This window comes from Opisthocomus hoazin, chromosome 2, assembly GCF_030867145.1.
Source record: "Opisthocomus hoazin isolate bOpiHoa1 chromosome 2, bOpiHoa1.hap1, whole genome shotgun sequence".
Classification (NCBI taxonomy): domain Eukaryota; kingdom Metazoa; phylum Chordata; class Aves; order Opisthocomiformes; family Opisthocomidae; genus Opisthocomus; species Opisthocomus hoazin.
In genome coordinates, this window is record NC_134415.1 from 31,639,616 (window position 1) to 31,665,159 (window position 25,544).

Genomic DNA, 25,544 nt, shown 5'->3' on the forward strand with positions numbered 1-25,544 from the left:
GCACCTGAAGAGGCTTTGTAAAGACTACTGATGTGAATTTGTCTGTATGGGAAGTCTTCATATTGTCACTCCTCCTTCAGGTTATTTCACTGCAGTCAAGGCCATAGTTTTGCTGATCCTATTTATCAGCAACAACTAAAAAATCGTGCAAGAATGAAAGAGGATATGTGTGACGTAAGACTACTGCCCAGAGCGGCCTGGGAAGCTGGAAAGGCCAGCCTGTCTTCACCACCTTCCTAAAGCTACTCCCTGTTCAAGGCCTGACTAATTTAGATGTACTTCACAGTTAAGCAGAAGTCCTGAAATTATTTCTTAAAGCCTTGGCACTTGTATTCATGGGCTGCATGAATATCCACCTTCTTATGACCATGGAGGAAGTGTAAAAAAGTGGTCAAATACCAGAAATTTATAATTGTTTTCTAATCTTTAGGGGTTTTTGCACCAGTCTTCTGATTTTGGAAGCCTTATTTCATACAACTGTATGCTTGCTGTTGGCAGTACTGTACAGTGCAAGGAAACCTTGCAAATATTCGCTAGTGCTAGTCCTATTTTAAGTTAAATCTGCTTACTGTACTAGGGCATTATGTTTGGTCATGTTTGTAGAGTCAGACTCTAAAGATGTATCTTGCTCCTTGCCTGTCTTTGCTTGCTTCAAGTTTCCACTTCTCATTCAACTCAAGTCCCCTTTCGATAGGAAGATACTTAGACTGCCTTCCTAACTTTGCTGGTCTCCAGATATTCACAGGTTCTGCTTCTGCTCCATTTGCACCGTATTCACCACTGACTCTTGCATTGTGTATTGCTCTTCACCTCTGAGTATTTTGCCAGGTACGGGCCTTGCTTTGTGCTTTAACTGGACTGCTGCTATTCACAGTTCCAGCAAGAAGAGAACATGTTAAAGCCATTGTAAAATAATAAGCACCACATGAAATGGAGAAGGTGGGATCCAATAATCTGAAACCCAGATGGTCTCTGGCAGTGAGAAGTAGGAGAGCTGTCATGCTGAAAAGGACCCAGAAGTCAGCAAATGAGCTGAGTTAATGATGTGACACAAGAAAATGAAAGGCAGAGTGATTCTGAGCAATATATGTAGGAGTGTCCCACTCAAGAGATTGAACTCTCTGTATGTTATCTATGCCAGCATTCTCCACAGAGGTATTACAGCTATTGGGGCGGGAGCAATGATGGATACTAACTGTAAATTAACAAGGTGATAGATCTAGCAATGTTGAACCATCTCTCTGAGGAGAGATTATAAATTGGGATTAGCAAATATAATTGGACAACACTTTGCTGAGACTAGCATGCGTGTCAGATGGGAGGGGCTGAGGAAGCCTTATTTCTCTGTATGTGAAATAACAGTCATGTAAAATGTGAAATAACCTGTGGGCATATCATTGTTGGCTTTTTTCACCCTCCACAGGAATATGCTTGTAGAATCTGGGTGCTGGTCCTGAGTGCCTTGATTTCAAGTAGGAGCCCATGTACTCTTTGGACTCTGACAGGCTGGCTAGCTGTTGGTGTTGAACAACACTGCCTGCTCGACCAGTTAATGTTTATAATACATGTTGCAATGGTGGGGGTAGGCTTTTACTATTAAATGTCTGAGCTGGTATCATGTGACACTGAGTCACTGTCCTCTGAATATTCCCTGTGCTGCTACAGCAAATAAATTCACCAGCTTCCGTCTTAATAGCTTGCTTTAGAGCCAGTGTCACACTTGACACCCTATTCTGGACACTCTCCAACAAGTTAATGTCTTTCACTGAGGAAGGTGAGTAAAACTGATGAGAGTATCCTTAACTAAAGAGCCATAAAATTCTAATAGAGCAGTAATGTTCCCAGCGAGCCTGAAGGGAATCTGATCAATAGTTATGAAGTTGAGGCACAATTTATGACTTTAATTCATCAAGCATAGTCATTCTCCATTTTTGTACAGGATGCTTTTGTGGTTCCTGCTGAGCAAAGAAGTTTGCACAAGCCTTTTCTCTACAATTCCCCAGGCTTTGTCATTTAAGAAGAGGTGACTCTACAGAGGTAGTGATCAGGGTCCTATGATCTATTTGAAATCAATTTTTCATTGTATAGGACTGGGCTTGGAGTGGTTTCACAGTGAGTAAAAAAGGAAGCTATTTTGGGTCTCTTCAAAACTGCACACTGCAGTTACTCATTTGCCTGCAAACCACTCCATAATCAGGAACGGTTCAGTAGCACATTCTCCAAAAATCCTTTTACTGCCTTTTGTAGACCACTTGCAATAGAATTTACAAGGGGCAGATGGGGCTGGGCTATTTCTATGTTTCTAAGCTGCCTCTGTGGTAGAATGAAGTTTTCCCAGTGGCTCCTGACACAGGTTTGATCTCTTTAAGTTTCCAAAATGGTATATCAGCATAGAGGCAGACAATGGAATTTCATCCAAAGGTTTTATTAAAAACAGTTTTTTTTATTAAAACCTTTATGTAAAAAGTCAGACTTTTGGAAAGACTGAAGTAAAATGGAAGGTCAATGTAGCAGCCTCCCGCCAGTGGCACAAGCATGAATTAGACAGAAGCATTTCAAATAAAATGGAAAAACCTCGGTTAAAGTCATCTCGGTAATCTCTGTGTCTACTTGTCCTTCCTGCATACACAGGTCAGCAGAAGTAAGTTCTGAGTATCTGAAGTGACAGGAGTGTCTTGTCAGTATACAACAAAGTCCTAACTGGAGAGGGCTCTCAATTAACACCTGACCAAAAATGTTCTGTGACATTCATTCAGCTGTAATTTCTTAAGTATGCTTTTAAAATTACCGTCTCTCGCACCATGTACAGGCTAACAGCCTAGACCTGCACATGACCTTCAGTGTACAGATTCCTTCCTGCTTTGGCTCCCTGTCAGTGATTTTTAATGTGAACTACTCCCTGGTACAACCTCTGACTTTAAAGGATGCCTATAAATATTTCCACTGGTTGGGGAGGAAAAAAACCAAAAAGGTTGGACATTTTCAGAGAACCGTAAGAACTGCAGGGAGCTGCTTTCCTGGGAAGCCAGGGCGGCTGGCTGGTTTTCAGCCCTCGCTGAGGAGCAGCGCTTTGTCCCCATGCCCGCGCTGCGCAGGGAGGCAGAGGAGCTGGGGAAGGCCGTGCCGTTAGCCGAGCCGACAGCGACATCCAGGGCTTCCTTCGCACAGATAATCCAGCCCTTTGGTAACCCACTCCCCGCCGCCCGGGAAATTTTCCAAGGTTTAGCCCTTTTCTGTTCCTGAATGACTACACTGATTGAGAAAGAAACAATATTTTACTGTAGTAATCTTATCAATATAACTCCTGCACACTGGTGAACTGAGAGTAAATTATATCAGCCACAGGCACATCTATATTCAAGCTACTGCATTCACGTGATCTGGATTATACTTTTTCATCTCCATCAAAATAGTTAAGATGGTATCGTTTGCAGCTAAGGTCAAGACAGACAGCTTATACAACCTCCTATTGCTGTTTCCCCACAGCAGCAAAAAACTCACTGAGACCATAATGAAATTATTTTGGTAAGTTTTCGTTGAATAAAACTATAAACCAAGTCGAACAGTGCACTCAAGCAGTATGTTACCATCGAAATAATAGGTGCGGGTTCTACAACAGTGAACACTGAGTCAGACTTTTATTAAAATGACCCTGAACAACCCCCTGAAGACATATGCCTGAACAAACAGTGGTAAAATGATTAGAGAAGTAAGAGAGTACCAGGCATGAATGACTCTAGAAAAATATTCCAACAGAAGCAGAAAAACACCTCAGAATTTATCAGGAAGCAGGATGTACAGAGAACAACCCCAATTACACACCAGTTGTCTGTACTTTCCATTCCCAGAATGTGAAAGCTCTCTGGCAGTCACTGGGCTAGCGGCCGTGTCACCGGTGCACAGCCCGCACGGCTGCTGAGGTAGTTTCTTGTTTGCTTTTCAAGCCCAGGCTTGCTTCAGATCTGCAGCGGATACCTGTTCCTCTCTGCGGGGCAGGAGGCAGCTCAACTGAAAAAGCACCAGGCTGAGAGAGCAGCAAATGAAGTAGACCAGTGACCACAGTTTTACCACCAAGCAGACAAGTTGTGGCGGGGAAGGGGATGAATGAAGTTCAAGTTGAGAAGCTGAGGCTGAGTAGAAAACAAAGAAATGAAATCAGTGTTACACCAATTTAAAGCATAAAGGTGCAAAGCAGTGATTCTACTTTTAAACAGAGCATGGAAAGTTGCAGAGTTCAGAAAGCGCAGAAGTAATCCATGAACCCGATGGTCAGGCCAGGACATACATGAAAGTACACTTGGTCACTCCTGTGTGGTACCATGGGCTCTTTTTAAAAAAAACAACCATGGGCATCCTTCTCCAGCTGAAACAGACCTGTAAATAAGTAGTACTCCGAAAATCAGGACTAAAGTATCGGAAGCTGAGCATCCAAAATATGAACCATCTGTGATTCATTTAATTCTTCTGAAAATGTGTATCATAGTCCATAAAATAATTGGTCTTTCATACATTTGCTGGTTGTTTTCCACAGGTTTCCAGATTTAGTAGGATTTATACTGAAATAGTTACCTTTCTACCTGCTTTTTAAGAAAAGAGGAAGCAAACTTCTGTTTATTCCTGCCATGGTACAGCTGCAATTGGGATATTTAGAAAGCCAGCAACCCACACACTATGAACTTGAGACTGTTGCTACAGTCTGCAGCTCTATACCACTGGCTTTCCTTTGCACTTTTTTTTCCTTCAGAATTTGGCAAGAAAGGTTATCTAAAAACCAGTCTACATCTTGATAATCTTCAGGCCACCGCAAATACTGACTCCTTTGTAAAAAGTTTCGAATTGGTTTATGTTTCATCAGTTGATATTGAGAAAGTGACCCAACCACTACCATAATGAGGACATCTTTAAGATCACAAAAGTACCTGCTTTGGGCAAAATTAAAGGCTTCCACACACCACCCATCTTTGAGAAACTGCCTGGTCACAATGCAAATTGTTTTCCTGCTGTTGCAAATGGCATCACGAATATTGTTGATATGTTCTTCCCCAGGCAAGAAATCTCTTTCCTCAAAGCACAAGGTAAATCTGTTTTTATCAAAATACTGTGAATCCAGATGCTTTAGCAAAGAATTCTGGACCCATTCAAAGTCATTTTTGCTGTAGCACAAATATGCATCATATCTGTATTCACTTTTGTCTGCTACTTGTGGATGGCTGTCTATCATTTTTTTGATGATCGTTTTATACCAGACAAAACAAATCCCCCGACAGCGAGTAAAAATGACGACTGCCATCAGAAACATTAGAAGAGTGACAGAGGTGAAGATGAATACTGAGAACCTGAGTGTCTGCTGGAGTTCATCTTCACTGCAACCATCAAATGCCAGCGATGACAGCGGTACCCCTGCAAATGCAGGTGGGTATACGCAGTACCTGTCAGATTGTGAGCCAGCTAGAGTTACGTTGGTTTCATTTAGCCACACTAGCAGGCTCTTTAAGGTACAATCACAGACATACGTATTATGTGTTATATCCAGAATACTCAAAGTCATAAAGACTTCAGGCTCAGGGGAAAAAAGCTGGTTTCCAGATAAGTTTAGGTTTGTTAGGCTTTGTGGAAAAAGCCCAGGAGAAAGATGAGACAATAGGTTGGAAGCTAGATTAAGTCTTTTTAGAGATATTAGACCTTGAAAAATCTCCTGTGGAAGAGCAGTGAGGTAGTTGTTATTCAGATGTAGAACCTGAAGTTTGGAGAGTGCCCCGAACACATCCAAACACAAGTCTCTCTCCCACACAAGCTGTAACATATTTTCACCTAGATCCATATAGATTAACTGATTGTTTTCTATAACACTATCCCTTTTCACACAGTAAGATAAGCGATTCTGTTTTAAGAAGATATACTGCACATCTGGAACTTGGAAAAGAATATACAGGTCACCCAGGTTTGCCAGCCAATTTCTTTCCAATTCAAGGTGTGTAGCTGCTATTGTGGTGCCAACTACAGACATTAGCTTATTGTCTCCTAGAAAGGCAGAGGTCAGATGTGGAAAGGAAGGGAGTTTTTTAATGGCGTTGTCTCTGAGATCAATTATTTTCAGACTTACTAAATTACTGAATGATTTTTCACCAATCATCCCGATGTGGTTTTTCTGTAAATCAATATACATTACACTATGTAGGCCCTCAAAAGTATAATCATACAACTCACCTAAAAGATTACTTGAGAGATTGAGAATTTTTAGGTTTCCCAAGCCAAAAAATGCTTGCCTTTGGATTTGATTTATCTTGTTTTCGAAAAGGTTCAGTAATTCCAGATTACCAAGGCTTTGAAAGATTAAGGAATTGAGAGAGAAAATGTAACCATGTGAAATATCAAGCAAACGAAGATCACTTCTTGCTAGTCCTGCAAATGTATCATTATCTGGATTTTTTAAGTTATTAAAGCCAAATCCTGAACCCATTGTATGAGAACTAAATATTAAAGAACTGATTAGAGTCCCTTTAATGGCTCTGCAGAAATATTGGACTTTCTCTGTGCTCCAGCCATTTTCACTAAGGTCTAGTGAGTTAAACGTCATATTTCTGAAAGGATTTGGGCATTTGGCCCAGGCCATTTCATCTGTCTTGTACAAATTATTAGAGCTGAGGCTAAAAAATAAAAAGTGTTTTCCTCGGAAGCTAGTAAGATCGCTTTCACACAGGTTGGATATCTTGTTGAATTTCAGGTTCACAGTTTTCAAGACTGTCAGATTATAAAATAAGGGATGAGGCTGAAGTTTTGTGATTTCATTCCCTGAAAGATCCAATTCTTCTAATGAGCTCAAATCTTGAAAGTAATGTTCCTCCAGGATGGAATCTCCAAGGTAGTTCTGAAACAGACGGAGTACAGTCAGACTTGGCAAGCCCACGAAAGCATCAAGATCCAGTCGAAGAATCCTATTGTATCCCAAGTCTAAGACACGAAGGTTTGGCAGGTTCTTGAAAGCTCCTTTTCCTATGGTAACAGGATAGACATATTGCATTCCGATTTCCAACAACAGCAAGTGCTCCAGCAGTGGAAACGAAGTCGCAGTCACTTGACTGATATAGTTGAAAGTTAGCAAAAGCTTCACTGTATCCTTCGGCACAGGTGGAATATCTGTGAGGTTGCAGAAATAATACACGGAGACTTGGCCTTCTGAATAACAGCTTCTAGATGCAGCTATATCACTAGCTAGTGATATTCCAAAGACAAGTACTAGCTGTTGACGTAACATCACGAATCTGTGTAAAAAAAGTGAAAATAGTAAGCATTAATTCTGTAGTTGGCTATCTATGCAGTAAGCTTTTAACACTTGTAGAATAAAAGACCAATGTCACACTAAAAATTACTAGTGATTGGGATTTATCCTTTCTCTGAAGTCTAACAGTCATCATCTGATAGGCTGGCTGGTCAGAAGATGGGTCCCAAAGAGATGCAAGCACCTCCTACAACCTGGAAAGTAACCTCCCTTCACGTACCTTATGGGCAGCATCAAAATCCCACTAGGTAAGTGTGAAAATCTTGGCCTAGCTATTTAATTTCCATCATGGAACTCATAATGCTGGCGTATTAGCTTAATTCCTTGATCAGTTATTCAAACAGGTTTAAACAGTTTGGGTTACCAAAGGGAAATGCAGTCATCCAGTCATCTCAACAGAGCAGGCAAACGCTGCCCTTTGCCTGAGCGTTCTCCTGGTGAGGGCATTCACACTATTTGGAATTCAGATTGCTGTCACACAGAAGTGCCCAACAGCCATGAATTTTTAAAAGGGGGACTTCTTTAGGGCTCCTTGAGCCTCAGATTAACCCTGCAATGTGAAATTGTTCTTGAAAGGGTTGTAAAATAGTTTCAAAAGTATAGGCAGGAACAAGGCTAAAAGTGAATGAAAAGAAAAAAACACAGTAGTCAGAGTGTGTGCCGCAAGATTTCACATTTTGTGAAAAACTAAATTGCCTGAACTGCAAATCCCTAAGTTATACAAAAAGGTGCATAACATAATTTATGCAGCTCACGGATGAATCCATTTATTAATTTATTCCCACTCTGGATTTTCCTTGCATTACACCATCTGTCTGCCTGTCTCTGTTTATCTGAGACAAAAACCTCTTCAAAGCAAGGAAGGTCTTTTTTATTGAGCATGGTAAAGAACAGAGCAAATTATTAGCCCTAAAGTGGTTGTTTATGTACTGTAGTTTAAAAAAAACTTTTAACTAAGAATGCAACCATCTGCCTCCCCTTTAAAAAAGCATTTATTGAAATGAAATGACAACCCAATGGAAGAATTTTTTGTGACCTCCAGCACAATCTTCTTAAAAATTGGTAAGTGTAAATCCTTGTGGAACCGAATCCCCAATGGCCGTCTAATGGCTGCAAAGTAAATGCACTTCAGGGAGGAAAAAAGTTGGTCTTTGAGCCTGTAATTAAAAAGAGGTAAACCCCACTAATTATTATTATGATTCAAGCACACTGCTTCTTTCAAGCACAAGTACAAAATTCTATGCAGAATATTGCACTGAACTAAAATCATCTTATGCTTGTTGCCATCATACAAAGTGATTTCTGGGAAATGAAAAAGTATGTCAGTAGAAACCACTATGATATTCCCATTGCAAATGCCCAGTGAAAGAGCTAGCCATTTTTTAGAGACTATCTGCTAATTAGGAAGTACAAGGATATTACAGTACCATTGAATCTCATAAATGACACAATCTCACGGTACCTAACATTTTTGGTGACGTTCTCAAAGTCATCTGATTATACTAAAACCTCAACTTGTAACAACTGTGACTACCAGGGTGAGTCTGCAAATTTCCATCCTAGAGGCTCAAACACCAAGTGGGAAACACACACACCTTGCAACTTAAAATACTAATTTGCAACTAAAATACTAATTTGGGACTGGAACATCTCCCCTACGAGGAGAGGTTGAGGGAGCTGGGCTTCTTCAGCCTGAAGAAGAGAAGGCTGTGAGGGGACCTTATAAATGCTTACAAATATCTGAAGGGTGGGTGTCAGGAGGATGGGGCCAAGCTCTTTTCAGTGGTGCCCAGTGACAGGACAAGGGGCAATGGGCACAAACTGAGGCACAGGAAGTTCCAGCTGAACATGAGGAAGAACTTCTTCCCTCTGAGGGTGATGGAGCACTGGAACAGGCTGCCCAGGGAGGCTGTGGAGTCTCCTTCTCTGGAGATATTCAAGACCCGCCTGGACAAGGTCCTGTGCAGCTTGCTGTAGGTGACCCTGCTTCGGCAGGAGGGTTGGACTAGATGACCCACAGAGGTCCCTTCCAACCCCTACTATTCTGTGATTCTGTGATTCTTGTTGTGTTTTTTTCAGACAATTTCATGGTTTCAGGACAAGATCTGATTCTGGAAGGTAAAAGAGATTATGAATATAGGATAGAGTGCTGAATTCTGAAGTCCTGGTGTTCACATTTCATTCACATTTTGTCTCACTAAGGAATTTAGGATGTGTTGCAAAGAAAAGCAAATTGCAGGCAGTGAGTATCAAAATTCTGTTAACAGATTCTAACTGCATCTATGGGAAATAATCCTTAGTACTAGAAAATAATTGTGTTTTCTACCCTCTTTTCTTGACCTAGCACGCATTGTTAAAAGGAGACATTATAAACAGTAAACTATATAACATTTGTCTTTATGACTACAAAATGTTGTAGGTTATTAAAAAAGACACAACTAAACATACAGCAGATCATTCAAGATCTTGTTTACTTTTTACTTTTCTCTTTGCTTGAGCCATGAAAACAAAACACGAAGTTTCCCTTTTATTATTTCTTAACTATTACACTGGTTCTTGTTGACATCATAATATGTTTAGCACAAATAGTTCTAAATTACATTTATCTTTCAGACATTTTCTTTTCCATTCCTTGTATTTGCCCAAATGCTATGGCTGGTTTTTAAAGTAGGGGCAAAATCACAGCACCGCCAAAAGCAGTGACAAATAGAAAGTACTTTTAATAGATGTGTATCAACATACTACAAGAAAAAGCTCAAAATGTTTAGAGCTGAAGAATCAGAAAACATTCTTGTTGGTTTGGAATTTAAAACTGTAGTTTTATTTTTACTATTAGAATGTAAGAAAATGATGAAAAATTTCTAGCCATCTTTGCTTTTACACTTGTCTGTTTTTCCACATTCTTGTAAGTTAAAGAAGTCTCTAACAATCTTTTAACAGTTGTTACACTCCACCTCTGCTCTGGTTTGGTGACAGGGAAGGTTTTGTTTGTAAACTCTTTGTTCACTCAATTTTTTCTGCATAAAAGTTACTACCTTTTCCCCTGAATCTTGGCCCTCCATGAGTAGAAGGAGGATGCTGGCAGTAAGTAATGCCTCTTACCGCTCTCATGAGGACAGCAAAGATTTTTACTGTAACAGAATCCCTCCATGTAGCATTTTTATACAACCCTTCACCATTGTACATTAGCACCTAAAACCTTTTGGGAATAATATTCTTTCCACAAAATGACCATCATCCCATTCAGTTACATGCCTGTGCATGGGCATGGAGATGAAGGGATGTGTAAATGCTGCATTTGTTATTGCAAACTGGTGCAACGAAGTCTGGAGAAGCAGCGGTCAGTCTGTGCAATTTTGTTTCCTTCTACTGTGTTGATGTCAGAAGGGGTACACGGCAAAGGGAAGGGGAAAAGTAGGAGGGGGAGGAAAAACGCAGCCACTGCTTTTGGGATGGGAAGTCCTAAGCAGGGTATGTTTCTAAGCAATGGAAAGAACTTTTACTATTCTACCTGGATCTGAAGGTGGCAAGCGAGCGCATACAGACTGCAAATACCCTAGCTCTGGTCTCAGCCCCCTCAGGAAGCGTGCGTCTGGGTGAGGAAAGGCCAATGCAGATACTTTGAGTAGTCTGGAACTGACCTGCCCTGTTGTATTAATTTTTCTTAAAGCTCTGTTTTATTAACTCGGTTTTAAATCACCCAGAAACTTTCACTAGCACAGCAAAAAAGGAAGGGAACTGACAGTACCTGAGAGTGGATATTTTGGTAGTGCCTGTCCATCTCAGCACAGCGGCGTACACCTTAGGACATCCACAGAGGCTGTCAGTAAGCAGGGCCTGACGTACAGCTGAAGAGGAGGACTAAGACGGTCTCCTTTTCGCTGTACACAAGCCAGGAAAGAAGTCTGAGTAACAGCTCTCCCATAGAGAGTTAGTACAGGACTTGCCGTTCCCTTTTCCACACCCCCAACAAAAATGCACTGGAATCCATGTAAATAAAGAACGGGTTACATTCCCTACTTTTGTCCTTGCTGGTGGCCAAGAGTATTTGCTTGCTTTTTAAAAGAGTGATCTGAAAGGAAAACTTCGGTCTCAGAAGTGGTTTTGTGCAGCGTTCAGTAGCATGCTTACTCTCTTCAGCAGCCTCCCCTGCTTTGACCACAGAATCCAGGGTTAAATATGAACCAGCCCTCGCCCATGGAAGTGAAGAGACGGGTATCCTATCAGCTTATCAAAATGAGCAGGAGGCCTAAATGCTTCTCAGCTGTCAGCCATAGGTTTTGGGGAACCAACCAGCAGAGGCGCTGGCTGTCTGGGTGGACTCTAGAGAAGACCGGTCTGATACAATCATCAGCAAGATTTAAAGAGTTTAGAAATCTTTTCAATAATCTATCACAGTGACTATGATATCCTCATGAGGAGAATTTTCCTAGATGAAAACTCAAGTCAGTCAGAGGAATTGTGTGCTCAGCACAGGCACAGATTGCTTGAAATAATTCCACAAAGATGAAGTCCTGCGAACAAGAATACTGGTCATTTAGGTGTTTAAGATGTGGTCGGTGGATAAAAAGGTAAAGACAGAGGTAAAGCTGGTAAATTTTTCATTATCTGCACCAAAAAAAAAAAAAGTCAATTTTTTTCTCATGATAATTTTCACAAAAACATCCAGGCCATTTTCTGTAGGTGACTGAATCACAGATGAGTAGGGTATATATATAATAAAGGCAGCAGTATCTTTTCAGGAGTGTGTGAGAATCCCATCTCTAATTGCCGCAAGCCTGTTTTAGGATTAAGGATTAAGGGATAAACATTAATCCTACTGCCAAATTGGAAGGCTTTTTTCCCCTTTAGCTCCTTAGCTAAGGTCCTTGTTGTTTAGACAGCAAGATGCGAGAGCTCACTTGGAGCCTGCACGAGTGCTGCTGTTACCCTGATGTCTTTCTGTGAACACCACCAGTTGTCACAGGGAGCACAAAAGCTCCCCAGAGACAGGGAAGAAAGAAAGATAGGACTAAACAACTGCAGAGTGTGTTTCTTGCCTATAAAATCAATGCATAGAACATAGTCCTCTTTTCTCCCCCCTGTATGCAAAAAAATGAGGTACTGAAGAGACAAAGACCATCTTAATCGACCCTTACTGTTTTTTTCTATAGTGAGATAGGTTAGTGTGTAAAATTACACCAATTCAACTTAGACTTTGATATGTACACTGCTTTCATCATCAGTGTACAACTTCGCTTGCGAATGTTTTGAAAACATATTTAAGACAACTTCTATATGTATTTGTTCAGAGTCCAGCTAACTGAACAGAGACTCTTTTATATTCACCTACCTAAACTACACAGAGTTTGCATCAGTGTTTATGAATAAGCTTCTAGACAGACTGGTGCCACACTTCTTTCTGGCAAATTCTGAGATTTGAAAGAAGTCTCCAGTTTCAAATCTAATCAGCAATGGATGTTTCTGTGTAGAAACTCATACAATTTCAAATGTTTTGCTTCTGATTGTTAGATACAAATACATTCTTGCCAACTTTTGTCCCTCTCTTACATTCACCAGAGTAGCTGTCCTGACTGATAGGGATGGACACATTTACAGCTGTGATACAATGAATTGTGGTCCTGCCCATATAGAGCTTCTGAATTCCGCTTGAAGTAGCTATGCTCTTAGTATGAAATTGTTCTGCCATACTGTGCCTCTACTTGGCACCCAGCATTACTGACAAAGGTTGCCGTATGTCTTTCCCAGACCAGAAACAACAGTCAGTTGTTAAATCCTTTTGGGACAAGGGATTAATCAATTCCTAAAAGAGTTAGTTAACCCCAGATCTTTCTGTCAGAAGCTGGCAAAGGGCAGCACTCACAAACAGTATCAATAAAGAAATCAGCTGCAAGTATAAAGCACATGTGCGTGGAAGAGCCACTGGGAAAGGGAAACAATGAACAGGAAGCGTTTGGCCATGTCGCATACAAGGTGCTTGGAACGGCTTCCAGGAAAGGGGTTATGGCAGCTACAACAATCTATTACCACTCAGCCATGCTGCAGGACAAAGCTGAGCTGTGAGATACAACAAAGCACACATGCAGCTTGTTGGCAGTTAGGGCTGAAATGGTCTCTCCCAGTTCAGCAGCATGGGACAGCTGAGCCAACCCAGAAGTGCTGCAGAGCCCTGTGCAACACTCCTGACCTGAGACTCGAGATGTCTATGAATGATTTCAGTTCCCATCTCCATCTTCTTTTCTTCAGTCCCTTTCTCTTTTCACTGTATTTCAGCTTAGGCATGGACCAAGTGCACCAGTGTATAAAGCGGGTTTAACTCCTCCATTAGTCTGACCTACTGCATCTGTCCTCTTTCCACATTGCTATTTAGTCTGGATATCTGCCAAGGGAATTTTGCATGTTAGCTACCCACTCAGAAAAGTAACTCCCAATCAAAGTCCAGAATGAAGACGAGAAAACATGCACAAACCTAATGAAGCCCACACACAATTATGTACCCTATCCCTGGTACATGACTAGTGCAGCTCCTATCTTATTTGGATTGCATTGACCCTCATATGGAAACACCCAAACAGAATGAAGCAGACTTGGAGGGGAAAAAAAAAAGATAAGAATAACAAGCAAACCCCACTGCAAACACTGCAAACTTGTCTCTCGTTTTATGTATCATGGGGCTGAGACTTCCTCTAAAGTATGTAGAACAATTGGGCTGGTTACCTATGACTTGCAAGTTTTCTGAGAACGGGCCAAAGCTATTGAGGCTAGAGGCTGTACCTTTGGAAACTGGTACCTCAAAGTGGAGGAGATGCTAAAAGAAGAACTGAGGAGTTAACTATAGTTCTCCAATTCTGCAAAACTAGAGTAATTTTGACTGGATGCAACATCATGCCAGAGGCATGTACTGACAAAGGGAAGTAGAGGACAGTAACGTCAGTTGCTAATTCTGTACTCCGTGCTGGGCTTTAAAGATGAAGTCTGGTTATGGATTTTAGCTAAACTAGCGTTTTGGATTAACAACCGAAGTCAAGCAACCAATATTTTATTCCAAAATAATTCAAGGAGTTTATCTTCCAACCCCTGCTCAGCAAAAAAATCCTCACAACTCTTGCATTCTTGTTTGCACAGCCAAGCTTCTGCAGGAGGGATAAAACGTACTGTTACCTAACATACATGCTTACAGCCTCATGGTTAAAGCAGTTTCCTTGAGAGAGAACCACAGTGGAGCTTCTCAGACTGAGGAAGGGTAAGCACTCAGGTCTTCCAGTTCCTTTAATGGTCTAACTGGGTCATAAGATCAGAGACCTCTCCGTTCCATGGCTTAAGTGTGAAGGACAATATCCATGGCTAGTAAGTCCTGCGCTAGAACCAAAGCTGCTGTTCTGCTAGAAGTGCTTCATGCAGGCTCCCCCGAGGAGGCCTGCCTGGGGCCATATTCTTCATATTGATCTCCACAACATCTGCAATCGCTGTGCAAGGCTTCTCACCCCAGGGTGCTCCTGTGCAATGGCGTACACGTACTGGGAGCAGTAGCAGAAATGGTGGTGCCATGTGGGTTTTGACTGAAGGGCAAGCTTTTTGGATCAGATTTTGGGGACTTGGCTGCCTAAAATCTACTGAAATACACCTGAATAGTCAGATATGTCTTCATTTCTTTCTTCAATTCTTGTGTTCCTTCCTGCCATCCAAATGAAGGAGCATCGCTGTTCAGTGTTCCCTATATATTGACACATCACAATTCTGTAGGGAACTGAGAGTCATTCCTACTTCTTGGAGAAAGTGCAGAACAAGTAAAATATCCTCGTCTAATACTCTAATATCATTAGTCTTTTCTTCACTCACGGCAACAATTGTGGGCATCTTTCCCAGAGGCTGGTGATACACGCCGACTGTGAAGGACTATTTGTCTTTGGCACTTGGTAAAATTTCTCTGAAAAAAACCCCAAAGACCTTCAAAGAGCACCTTCTTTCTTTTAATCTAACAGAAAGCCTACTGACCAGGAGTTTGTTTGTAATATTTATCTAGGCCATAAGAAAGATCTTGGAAGATATATCATGAACAGTAAGCCTTTGTACTTGGGCTGGCCAGATAAAGGCCAGCTTCTCTTGTGAACATTTGTATTGCTGCTGTTACCTGATTAGATCAAATCTACTTACTGAAAGAACAATAAAGCTCCAAGCTTTTGCTCAGGCTCTAAGACATCATAATACATCCATTTGTGCTCATAAAAAGCTGTGCAGTGTAAACACACTTTTCTTCATGGGGCCCCTCTAGCCAATTACAGTCTAAAAATGAAACAATTTAATTCATCAGATGATTAATGAATGTGCCCCTTCCCACCCCCTCAGCCTCTCCCTTAAGTTGCTAGGATGCTTAACTCAAACACAGCATTTTCCAACTTAAAATCAGGAAGCATGTTACAAGGCAAGTGAGTGCTGTGACAGCTCCTATCACTGATGGGGAAAACCAAAGACAAAATAAGCCATTTAATGACCTGACAGAGCAGAAGGACTGTAAAAAAATAGCCACTGGTTTGGGTAATCAGAAGCTACCTATGAAATGTAATGATCTAGTTCCTGTTCATCATCTAGATTTATTTGTTTTGATATCCCCCCAGATTATATGACAAGATGCGGACACACAAAGACAGTGTGATTCCTCTATTATTGTCACAGTCCTTTAAAAGAAAGCGGTGTCCAGAAGCATGCAAAAATGAACTTGAAAGTATAGACTAAAACATGTTCTGGGCTATGTCTCTGGGGGACAGCATTAAACTGGATAGGCACAGGGAGGGTGCTGTAGCCCCAGGCTCCAAACTCTGGCCCCAGCTCAGCTGGGTTTAGCCACTAGCGCTGTTTCGAGCGTCTCCTTCCTGAGCAGAGCCAGCCTGCTCTTTTCCCTGCCCAAGCAGCCAGCTTGGCTGGTTGTTCCAGTGAAGTGCCCCAGTGCTGGGCACTGGTTCATCTGCCAGCCCCTGGCAGCCCAGGCTCCTCTGCCCTTGTGTCTGACAGGGGATGAGGAAGGCAGAGAGCGCCTCAGCTAGGCTTGAGAAGAGGACCAACAAGGCTTCTCATGGTCTTCCAGGTCCTAAGGAATTATCTTCTTGAGGCTTCAGGGAGGACAGTTAAGATTTCTGTGAGTTTTGTTTGTTTTTTTTTTTCTCCAGCACGGTGCTACAGCTGTTTCCCAGCAGAGACGCTTGTTCAAAGCTGCACAAACCACTTGCGGGCCGTCACAGTCACCGCTCAGGTATTCTTGCCTCACACCCTGAATCCATGTTGACTTTCTTTTTCTTTGAAAACTGTCATGTGATAAGTGCCTGGTCTAGACTAGAAGCCACTCCACAGCAGTAGCATTTCCCTCCTGTTAGTTTCCCCTCCTTCTTCACTATCATTTTGGACTGTGTTTTTCACAAAGCGGATTTAGCAAAATCAAAAAGGACAAAATACCCTTTTTTGTGCTTGCAGGATCATTAGAAGCAGCCAGGAGTAAAACTCTCACCTGCAAAAGATCAAAGTGATAATAGGAAACAGACTCTCAAGAATGACAGTCAAGTTTTCAACTTACAGCTATCACAGGTGGGACAGAAATTCTTGAGGAAGCAGCAGTAAGTGGAGAAGCAGCATTTAGACTGTAACTCCTCAGGTCACAAGCAGAGCTCTGTACAGGCTCACCTGCAAAGCTAACCTTTTTATAAAGCTCATCAGCACTGTCATGCCTGTGAACTAGTGGTCAGGCATAAAATAATGGTAATGGTTTGGTAGCTGAAGTCAGCAAGGATGACTAAATGGTGAGCCAGAGGGGAAACAGGATGGCTGGCACACCTGCACTCCTGGGACACAATCGTGGCACTTCGTTTATTACGGAACTATTAAAAGAGTATGGAGACAGTCGGCTAAATACGTAGAGCCAAACGGAACAACTGATAACAATCTTTGCTTTTACAAATATGCTGTTTGCATGTTCTAAGAAAAGCAATCAAAAGATAACAAGTGCAACTGCCCAGTGACAGAAGGACCATAAATACAGTACAAAAGAGAGACAGAGAGCCAATCTGCCCAACATTTAAATGAAGTTAGAAATCTGCTCCACTCTTCCCTGGAATGGAGACTTTGAAACGACACCTTCTGAATTTCCTTGAAATAGGCTTTGGATCAGAATAAATTTGAGTTAGCTCTAACTTGTTGGTGGAGGAGAAAAATTACACTCACAAGTATAGCTGACATAACTTTGTACTGCAGAACCTGTTGTGCAAAGGAGACCTAACAAGTGAAAAAGGTAGAAAAGCAGCTTGCAGCCTTTCTGAAAGAGTTCCTGCATGAGACTGTTAGTGAGTTAGCTATTTCATTGACTGACAGTATGCCAGTAAGAGTCCTGGGGCTCATGTGCATTTATATCCCAGGGTAAGTGCTTATCTACTGATTATCCTTACACAAGATGGTCCCAACCTGACCAAAATGACTAGCTGTCGCACAGGCTAACCTGCATGAAAGGCATTCAGAGTGGAAGCAGGAGACTGATACACTCCAGGCAGCGCCATGTAGAAAGATATGCACCTGATTTCTGAACCCATTAAAGACCTGCAGGCTGACACCTAGGGACTGCCAAACCAGAAATCCCCATGCAGGTTATGTTTTAAATTCTGTCCCTACCCAGCTGCTTCTGGAGAGAAAGCTAGAAATGTCTTTATTTAGCACATTAATCTATCAATCATCTAAAATAGCTACACTCAGTTCTGTTCTCTGCACAATGCAATACCAAACCCTTTCATCTCACAAATACCCATGAACTGTGGAAGCATTGGTTATTTTGGACTAGAGGCACTCTCCTCCTCTTCTGTTACAGCTCTTCCAACTGAGCAAATAACGTTCACGATTCACTAAATCAAAAACATGCTTCAGCCTAATGAGGGGTTGGGGGATGCTTTGCTTGGGGACCAAAGGAGGGGAGGGAGGAAATGTGCTCTGGGCAGTTTCCATATTCTGACTACCCACATGTTCAACCCAGAAACCATCCTTAGAGAACAGCTTGGAGGCCCTGCTTGCCCACCCCTCTACTTTGGCCTCTCACCATCTCAATCAACTTCTAGAAGTTCTTGCACAATGACACAGCTCCAGACCGAAGCTGCAGAGTGCCAGAAGGAGTTTGTGGCCAAGGAGGATGAAGATGTACGTCTCATTTGCCCTCAGGCAGACACTGGAGTTGCGTGAACTCTCCCATGACCTGGGTGAATGCGCCTAGCCATAAGCCACCAAATCAAAGGTGTACAGTAACAGTGCACCGCTCCATTTTAAAACAAAGCAGCAGCCGCTGCTGCCGTTTGGGCTGGGTCTGGGCGAGAAGCATGCCCACACCGCCGCGCCCGCGCACCTACCCGGGTCAGGCGCTGGCTGCTCAGCCCGGTCGGCCGCGGGCATTGCTGGTACCTGCAGAAAGGACACGTTTCGTGCTCAGACACCGAAGCGAGGGGTGGGGAACCTGGCGGACAACCCGCAGGCTGGACTCTTCCAAGACCAGGCGCGGCTGTGCCTCGCCAAGTCCCACCTCGTGTGTTCTTCTGCCTTTTATTAACTTTATACCCTACGTATCTATTTTTTTTCCCATAAAATGAGTGTCGCAATCCTCGCCTGCCTCGGGGTGAAGAAAAATGAATGCTAAACAACACGCTGCGATGAAAAGCATGAATTGCAGCCCAGGTGCCAGAAACTCTCCGGGGGGTCTCGTTCCTCGACGTGAGGAACGCGCCTTGCTCCGCAGCGGCTCGAAGAGCAAAGGCAGAGCCTGGCGGGAACGGAGGGAGAAGGTCGGCACAACGGGAGGCTGCCGGGGTCCCGGACGGAGCTGCCGCTCCGTTCTCGCCCGCTGCTCCGTCCCCCGGCCCCCGCCCGCAGCCCGGCGTCCCGCCGCCGCCCCTCGGGAAGCGCCGCAGCGGAGCCCCCCGCGCGCCGCCCCGCCGCCCGCGCTCACCTCCGCCGGCCCGGCCCGGCCCGGCCCGACCCCCGCCGCCGCTGAGGGCACCACGCCCCGGGGGCGGAGCGGCCGTTAACGGAAAACCGGCGGGCGGCGGGCCTGCCCCAGCGGCCGCGGGGGCGGCGCAGCGGGGGCGCGCGTAGCCGGGAGAGCAGCGACCCCCGGCCCCGTGCACCGGCTGAAGCGGGAGCCCGCGTGAAATGGTGGGGGTGCTGAGCGGGGCGCGGAGCCCGCCTGACGGACACCCCCTCACGGACCCCCCCTCACGGGGAGCGGCTGTCCGGCGGCCGGCAGCGAGAGTCGTGCCTAAGCGCAACGGTGCAACGCCAGGCCAGCACAGCGCAGGGGTAAAGAATGGCGGGAAACGGTGATGATGTGGATACGGAATGGAGGAGGATTCTACAAGAGGAAAGGTAAAGTCAGCAGCGAAGAGCCGCTGGCGGGTGCATCCCCCGGCAGGGTGGAAACCCTCCCCGGCTTTCCAAGACCGGCCGCTGCGCCCCGAGAAGGGTCAGGGCAGGGGAGAGCCGGGCTGAGGGGTGCAGCCGGGCCGCAGGAGCCAGCCTTCGCGGGCTGTGCTCGGTGTGAGGGTTGTAACCTGTGGAAGACGATCACATCGACTCAGCTGGGTCTAAGCGATATAAGGATTTGTGTGTGCTGGCCGCTTGGCGCTTGAGCTGTTCCTTCTGGTGTTCTGCAGGTGAAAAGAGCCGCCGGCTCGTCTGTGCCTCTTACGGGCAGCGTGGCTGACCCTCTGACACGCTTAATCCGACCCACGCTCACCGTCAGCGGCTGATCCTCTGCTCCCGTTCTTACCCTATTTCTGATGGTCATTATATTCCATTTTCTACATTACCTTATACTAAGTAGAACACTTGGGCTTGCTAAGGAAGTTAAGACTGATAGATAGATCAGTAGCTGAAGTGATTTATTTGCCTGTTACTGTAATTCTTAAAGAGGAATCCAGGAATGAAAAGGCACAGTAAAAGAGAGGACAGGGTAATTTTTATTTTAAAAAATTATAGTAATTTGAATTTTCATTTTGCATTTAAATACAATTCCTGGAAATGGATGCTGTTTGAAAAAGTGGGCACTTCTGAGCTAACTCTTCAGCACACTGCTGCCTGGCCATATCTGCAGCGGTGAGCTGGGGATTTAGTAACATTGCATGGGAGACATAGCTGCCCAAAGCATTGGATCTACAATCCGATCCGATCTACGTCATGTTAACCAAAGAATGACCTGATCTGGACAGTTGGAAATGCAGAACTGAAGGTCATGTCTTAAGTTTCATCTGTTAAATAAAATGAGGCTCCACTCTGCTGGGGTTGCGCAACTCTCAGCCTCTTTTGGAATCAAATCATAGAATGGTTTGGGTTGGCAGGGACCTTAAAGATCATCTAGTTCCAACCATGAGCAGGGACACCTTCCACTAGACCAGGTTGCTCAAAGCCCCATCCAACCTGGCCTTGAACAATTCCAGGGAGGGGGCAGCCACAGCTTCTCTGGGCAACCTGTGCCAGCGCCTCACCACCCTCATGGTGAAGAATTTCTCTCTTATATCTAATCTAAATCTTCCCTCTTTCAGCTTGAAGCCATTACCCTTTGTGCTATCACTGCATGCCCTTGTCAAAAGTCCCTCTCCAGCTTTCTTGTCAGCCCCGTTCAGGTACTGAAAGGCTGATGTAAGGTCTCCCTGCAGCCTTCTCTTCTCCAGGCCAAACAGCCCCAACTGTCTCAGCCTTTCCTCATAGAAGAGGTGCTCCAGCCTTCTGACCATTTTTGTGGCCTCCCCTGGACCTGCTTCAACAGGTCTATGTGTCTTCTGTGCTGGGGGCTACAGAGCTGGACACAGGACTCCAGGTGGGCTCTCACCAGAGCAGAGCAGAGGGGCAGAATCACCTCCCTCGACCTACTGGCCACGCTGCTTTTGATGCAGTGCAGGATACAGTTGGCTTTCTGGGCTGTGAGTGCATATTGCCAGGTCGTGTTGAGCTTACAGAATCACAGAGGGAAGAAGTTCTTCCTCATGTTCAGACAGGACTTCCTATGCTGCAGTTTGTGCCCATTGCCCCTTGTCCTGTCGCTGGGCACCAATGAAAAGAGTCTGGCCCCATCCTCCTGACACCCACCCTTCAGATATTTCTAGGCATATATTAGGTGCCCTCGCAGCCTTCTCTTCTTCAGGCTGAACAAGCCCAGCTCCCTCAGTCTCTCCTCGTAGCAGAGATGCTCCATTCCCCTCATCATCCTCGTAGCCCTCCACTGGACTGTCTCCAGTAGCTCTTCATCTTTCTTGAACTGGGGAGCCCAGAACTGGACAGAGTACTCCAGATGAGGCCTCACTAGGGCAGTGTAGAGGGGAAGGAGAACCTCCCTCGACCTGCTGGCCACACTCCTAATGCATCCTAGGATCCCATTAGCTTTCTTGGCAGCCAGGGCACACTGCTGGCTCATGGTCAACCTGTCGTCCACCAGGACGCCCAGGTCCCTCTCCACAGAGCTGCTCTCCAGAAATGTCCAAGGCAGCTCTTTCTTGCAACTCCCAGCAAGTTGACCCTTTTCCTATACCTCCATGCGATGGTCAGATCACTCCTTCCAGAGCCTAATAGGATCTGAACTCTGCTTCTGTCCCTGATGTCCCCCGACATCCCACCAGACTGTGAGAATATCTAGATAGAAAATTCTCACTCTTTCATGCTTAAGCTGTTCTGCTTTGTACGGAATCGGTGGTGCCAGAGGTGACACCAGAGTGCTTGCCTTCTTGCTAAAATGGGTTCTGTACCTTTAATTACTGACATGTCACTCTTGTATTAAGTACTTACAAGTGATTGCATATGTATGTGTTTTAATAGTATTAATGCACCTCTCTGGTCACCTGTGATATATTCTATTTACGTTAAATCAGGTGAGAGATTACAACACACTCAGGCACTGAAACAGCAGTTCTAAGGCCACTGAAAACCGGACCTGTGTATCTGGAGAGGAGTAATTTTACTAAATTTGGAATACTGTGTTTAAACAAAACATGGGGAATCAGACAAAGCCAAATAAACCACTTTAGGAAAAGTACTACAGAATTCTGTCAGGTCACATGAGATATTAAAGAAGTATCTGGAAGCACCTGTTCTGTGCAAATTTACAATGTGAGGAAATGGTTATGATACTTATGCTCAAATATGTAACACTTCTGTTTGGTCCTGCTTCTCTCTGTTACTTATAATTTAATAGATGGAACTGGATACCTGAAGTTCTAAATATTTTAAGGATTACTGTCAGCTGTTATTAGTAGGAAAAGACAGTAAGTCATAGCAAGTCTCATTTCTACTGAGCCTACCTCCACAGCACCTCTTTCCAGGTGGTGACAATAAGAACCAGCATCAGGATTTTGATATGTTTGCCCCCAGTTTACACAGGTCTCAACCTGTGTCTAATGTAGATACTTCACTTATAATCCTGTCGTTGTGGCTTGTTGATGCAGTAGGAAACGTCTAGGTTTTTGTGAATCCTGTCAGCTTGGGCTTCTGTTTGCCTGTATACGTAAAAGGCGGAGATATTTTATATTGAGGTTACTGAAGCAAGGCCCGGAACCCAGTGATAGTTTAGGTGCCAGCTAAGCCAGTTTCAGATTGTGAATAAAAACTTTATAAGTAGCTGAAGCAGCCAGTAAGCAGGACTGCTGTCCTTTCATGGCTGTAGTCTTTGAGCATCTTTTTGTTTAATATATGATGTACATTTCCTCATGGAAGCAAGGTATTCACTGCTGCTTGTTGTATGGTCAGTTGCTGCCAGCAAGTGGTCACAAATTTATGGAAGTGTTTTTTGCAAACGCTCTTGCCAAGTTATGGCTGAAAATCCAAGCTGGAACTTTTTTTAGTTCGGTGCATTGACTTTGATTTATCATCGAACAACGCTCACACACGATTATTACAACTGCAGACTTGCGTCTGGATGAAATCTTTTTGATTTGGCTATTAAAAACCTCCAAATTTAAAATGCATAAATAACAGGACTCTATAAAAGATGCCAATATATTCAGCTACTGTGCATGGTTAACTCAGAGAGAAAAGAAACAGCTAAGTTGTCTATTAATGCAGCCATAGTTTCTGTAGCACGGTGCTGACATCTTTTAGTGCCCTCTTGCACAGAGGAAGTAATGTAATTACAAATGATGCAGATGAGCACATTATATTTTGATGACAAAAGGCACACCTACACAACATCTCATGTTCTGTCACTTGTAAGAAATGATGGAAACTAAAACAAAAGTTGTCTTTCTGCCAAGGTGTCTGTGTTAAGCAGAGACATGTTTCACACTCCTCCATTGTCTTATGCGAGTCACATACTCACAGCGAGCTAGATGCCTAGCAGGCACCATAAGGGATTAGGACAGAGGGAAAAAGAAAAGATGTCTTCTCCACTGTACACATGAAAACACCAAAAATTAGGAACAATTACTTGCAGAATTTTACTGTGTCCTGCAGCTTCTTGAAATTAAGCACTGAGATACCTAATTTTAAGTATATTACTAATTTCAAGAAAATATCATATATGAAAGGTTATTTATAAAAGGTCAGTAAATGCTGTAACAGATTTTGCAACAAATAGTCATTTGTCTCATATTTTGATAATGACTGCAGCAGGTTAATAGGCTGTTTATTGCCATGGTTTATCACCAGCTATGATGTCTTCTACCGATGTGCTTGTAATATTTCCCGTGTATCCCACTCCGTTTTAAATGTGCTAATAAAATACATTAATAATGTGCAATCTTTATAAGCCCTCTTAAAATGCAACTAGGATATAATCTTTATTGAAATAAGACCCAAACAGGTGCTCTCTCTTGTATTTAATGGAGTGGATTTAATACTGGAAAAAATGTGCTTCCAGCCAAAGAACAGGCCCTTGTGTGTGCTGGTTGTGCAAACGACATTTGCCAGTTGTAATGAACTCAGACTATGAAATTCTAATAGCCACTGAAGGTTATCTATGGCGAATGACTAATACCTTCTAAATTAAGGTTTATGATTGCACTCTAGTGATTAATACATTAAATCACTGATTTCTTACATGTAAGACACTTACCAAATGTGTATCTTATTGTACCTCTGGGCTCACCTATAATGTACAATAGGCAGGTGAAATACATGGTCATTTCTCACAGGCTTCTTCTAAAGCAGGCTTCCACACACACAAGATCAATGCTGTAATAAGGTCATTATTTCTGGAGACGCACGTTTTCCTATCTTGCCTAGTTAATGACACTAAGTTCCTTTACCTTATGAGTCTCAGTTAGAATTATCATATTTAATACAAAGAATTTTTTGATTTTTTCCCACCTGGATTTCACAACAAGCATAGGAAAATCTGTGATCTTCTTAATAAACCTCCAGATTTAAAAAAAAAAAAAAAAAAAAAGCCAGTGTGCGTTGTGTTGATTGTTTGGGGAATTATTAGAGGGTTTTTAGAAAGCTTTTATCAAAGCAGTAAACTCAACAGTTTGTCCACAGAATGGGCAGAATAAAAAAAGAAAAATTTATACATGTACAAAGATAATTACTCTCCCTTTATGCGTATAGAAGGATCCAAAACGAGCCTCTGCAAGTGAATTTTTTTCCTGGTTTAGGCAGCATTGATTTTGATCTGATGTGCTTCTGTAAGCTTCATGTGAGACTGAAGACTTTGGAGAGACAGGTTTTTGCATTTATACGCCTTTATAGCCTTGGCTACCACAGAGTTCAATTACAAACATGACTGTGTTAATTTGAGCAAAGAAGAGAAAAGCGAGACCAGTAAAGTCTAACTGAGCAAAGTCTGATCAGTTGAAGAAAGTGCTCTATCAGTCGCACCATAAGAATAATTGAACATATTCCATTTTTGCTTGAAAATGCCAATATTTTCATTTTAACACATGCTGAAACCAAAGTTTCATCTGTTGAAATTAGTGTGCTCTGAGCTGTGCTTACTCTGCTTTGGATTCTTAAAAATAATGTAAAAACATGCAAAAGGGTAGCGTTTGAGGAATGGATTCAGGCCACTCCGCTTTTCCGCAAGGTCCAAGTAGGTTGTAGGAGAAAAATGTACTCTCACCCTTCAAATATATATATATGTATAAAAAATACAGCCCCGAATTGTCTGACCTCCACAGCTGTACAGGGCAAATCGCTGTTTTGGGCCCTGCTGCCAGGCCAGCCAGACGCAGCAGCGGCTTCCCCCGAGGCCACGCAGAGCAGAAGCAGACCTTTGTCCAGGCAGCGCCCGCCGGCGGGGCAGCTGTTCTCCATGTTCTGCAAAGAA

At 43.4% G+C, this 25,544-nt stretch overlaps 1 protein-coding gene and 1 long non-coding RNA gene across 5 annotated transcripts in view; one reads left to right on the forward strand and one right to left on the reverse strand.

Moving 5' to 3' along the window:
* Positions 1-2,474: 2,474 nt before the first annotated feature.
* The window catches only part of TLR5 (toll like receptor 5), a 34,425-nt gene continuing 11,355 nt past the window's right edge, over positions 2,475-25,544 (reverse strand). Inside the window, exons 1-3 of one of the 4 annotated variants that reach the window (XM_075413057.1) lie at positions 19,245-19,295; positions 18,652-18,703; positions 4,051-7,262 (exon numbers count right to left, since the gene is read on the reverse strand). In XM_075413057.1, coding sequence (XP_075269172.1) covers positions 4,670-7,255 — 2,586 coding nt within the window. In that variant the 5' untranslated portion in view covers positions 7,256-7,262; positions 18,652-18,703; positions 19,245-19,295 and the 3' untranslated portion in view covers positions 4,051-4,669. Of the gene's footprint in view, positions 7,263-18,651; positions 18,704-19,244; positions 19,296-25,544 lie in introns of those variants that run through there. The other 3 variants (XM_075413059.1, XM_075413058.1, XM_075413056.1) reach the window with 3 other exon arrangements.
* Positions 19,367-25,544, forward strand: part of LOC142360479 (uncharacterized) — a 31,895-nt gene continuing 25,717 nt past the window's right edge. The window contains exon 1 of the long non-coding RNA XR_012763092.1: positions 19,367-19,660. This is a non-coding gene — a long non-coding RNA (uncharacterized LOC142360479). The remainder of the gene's footprint in view (positions 19,661-25,544) is intronic.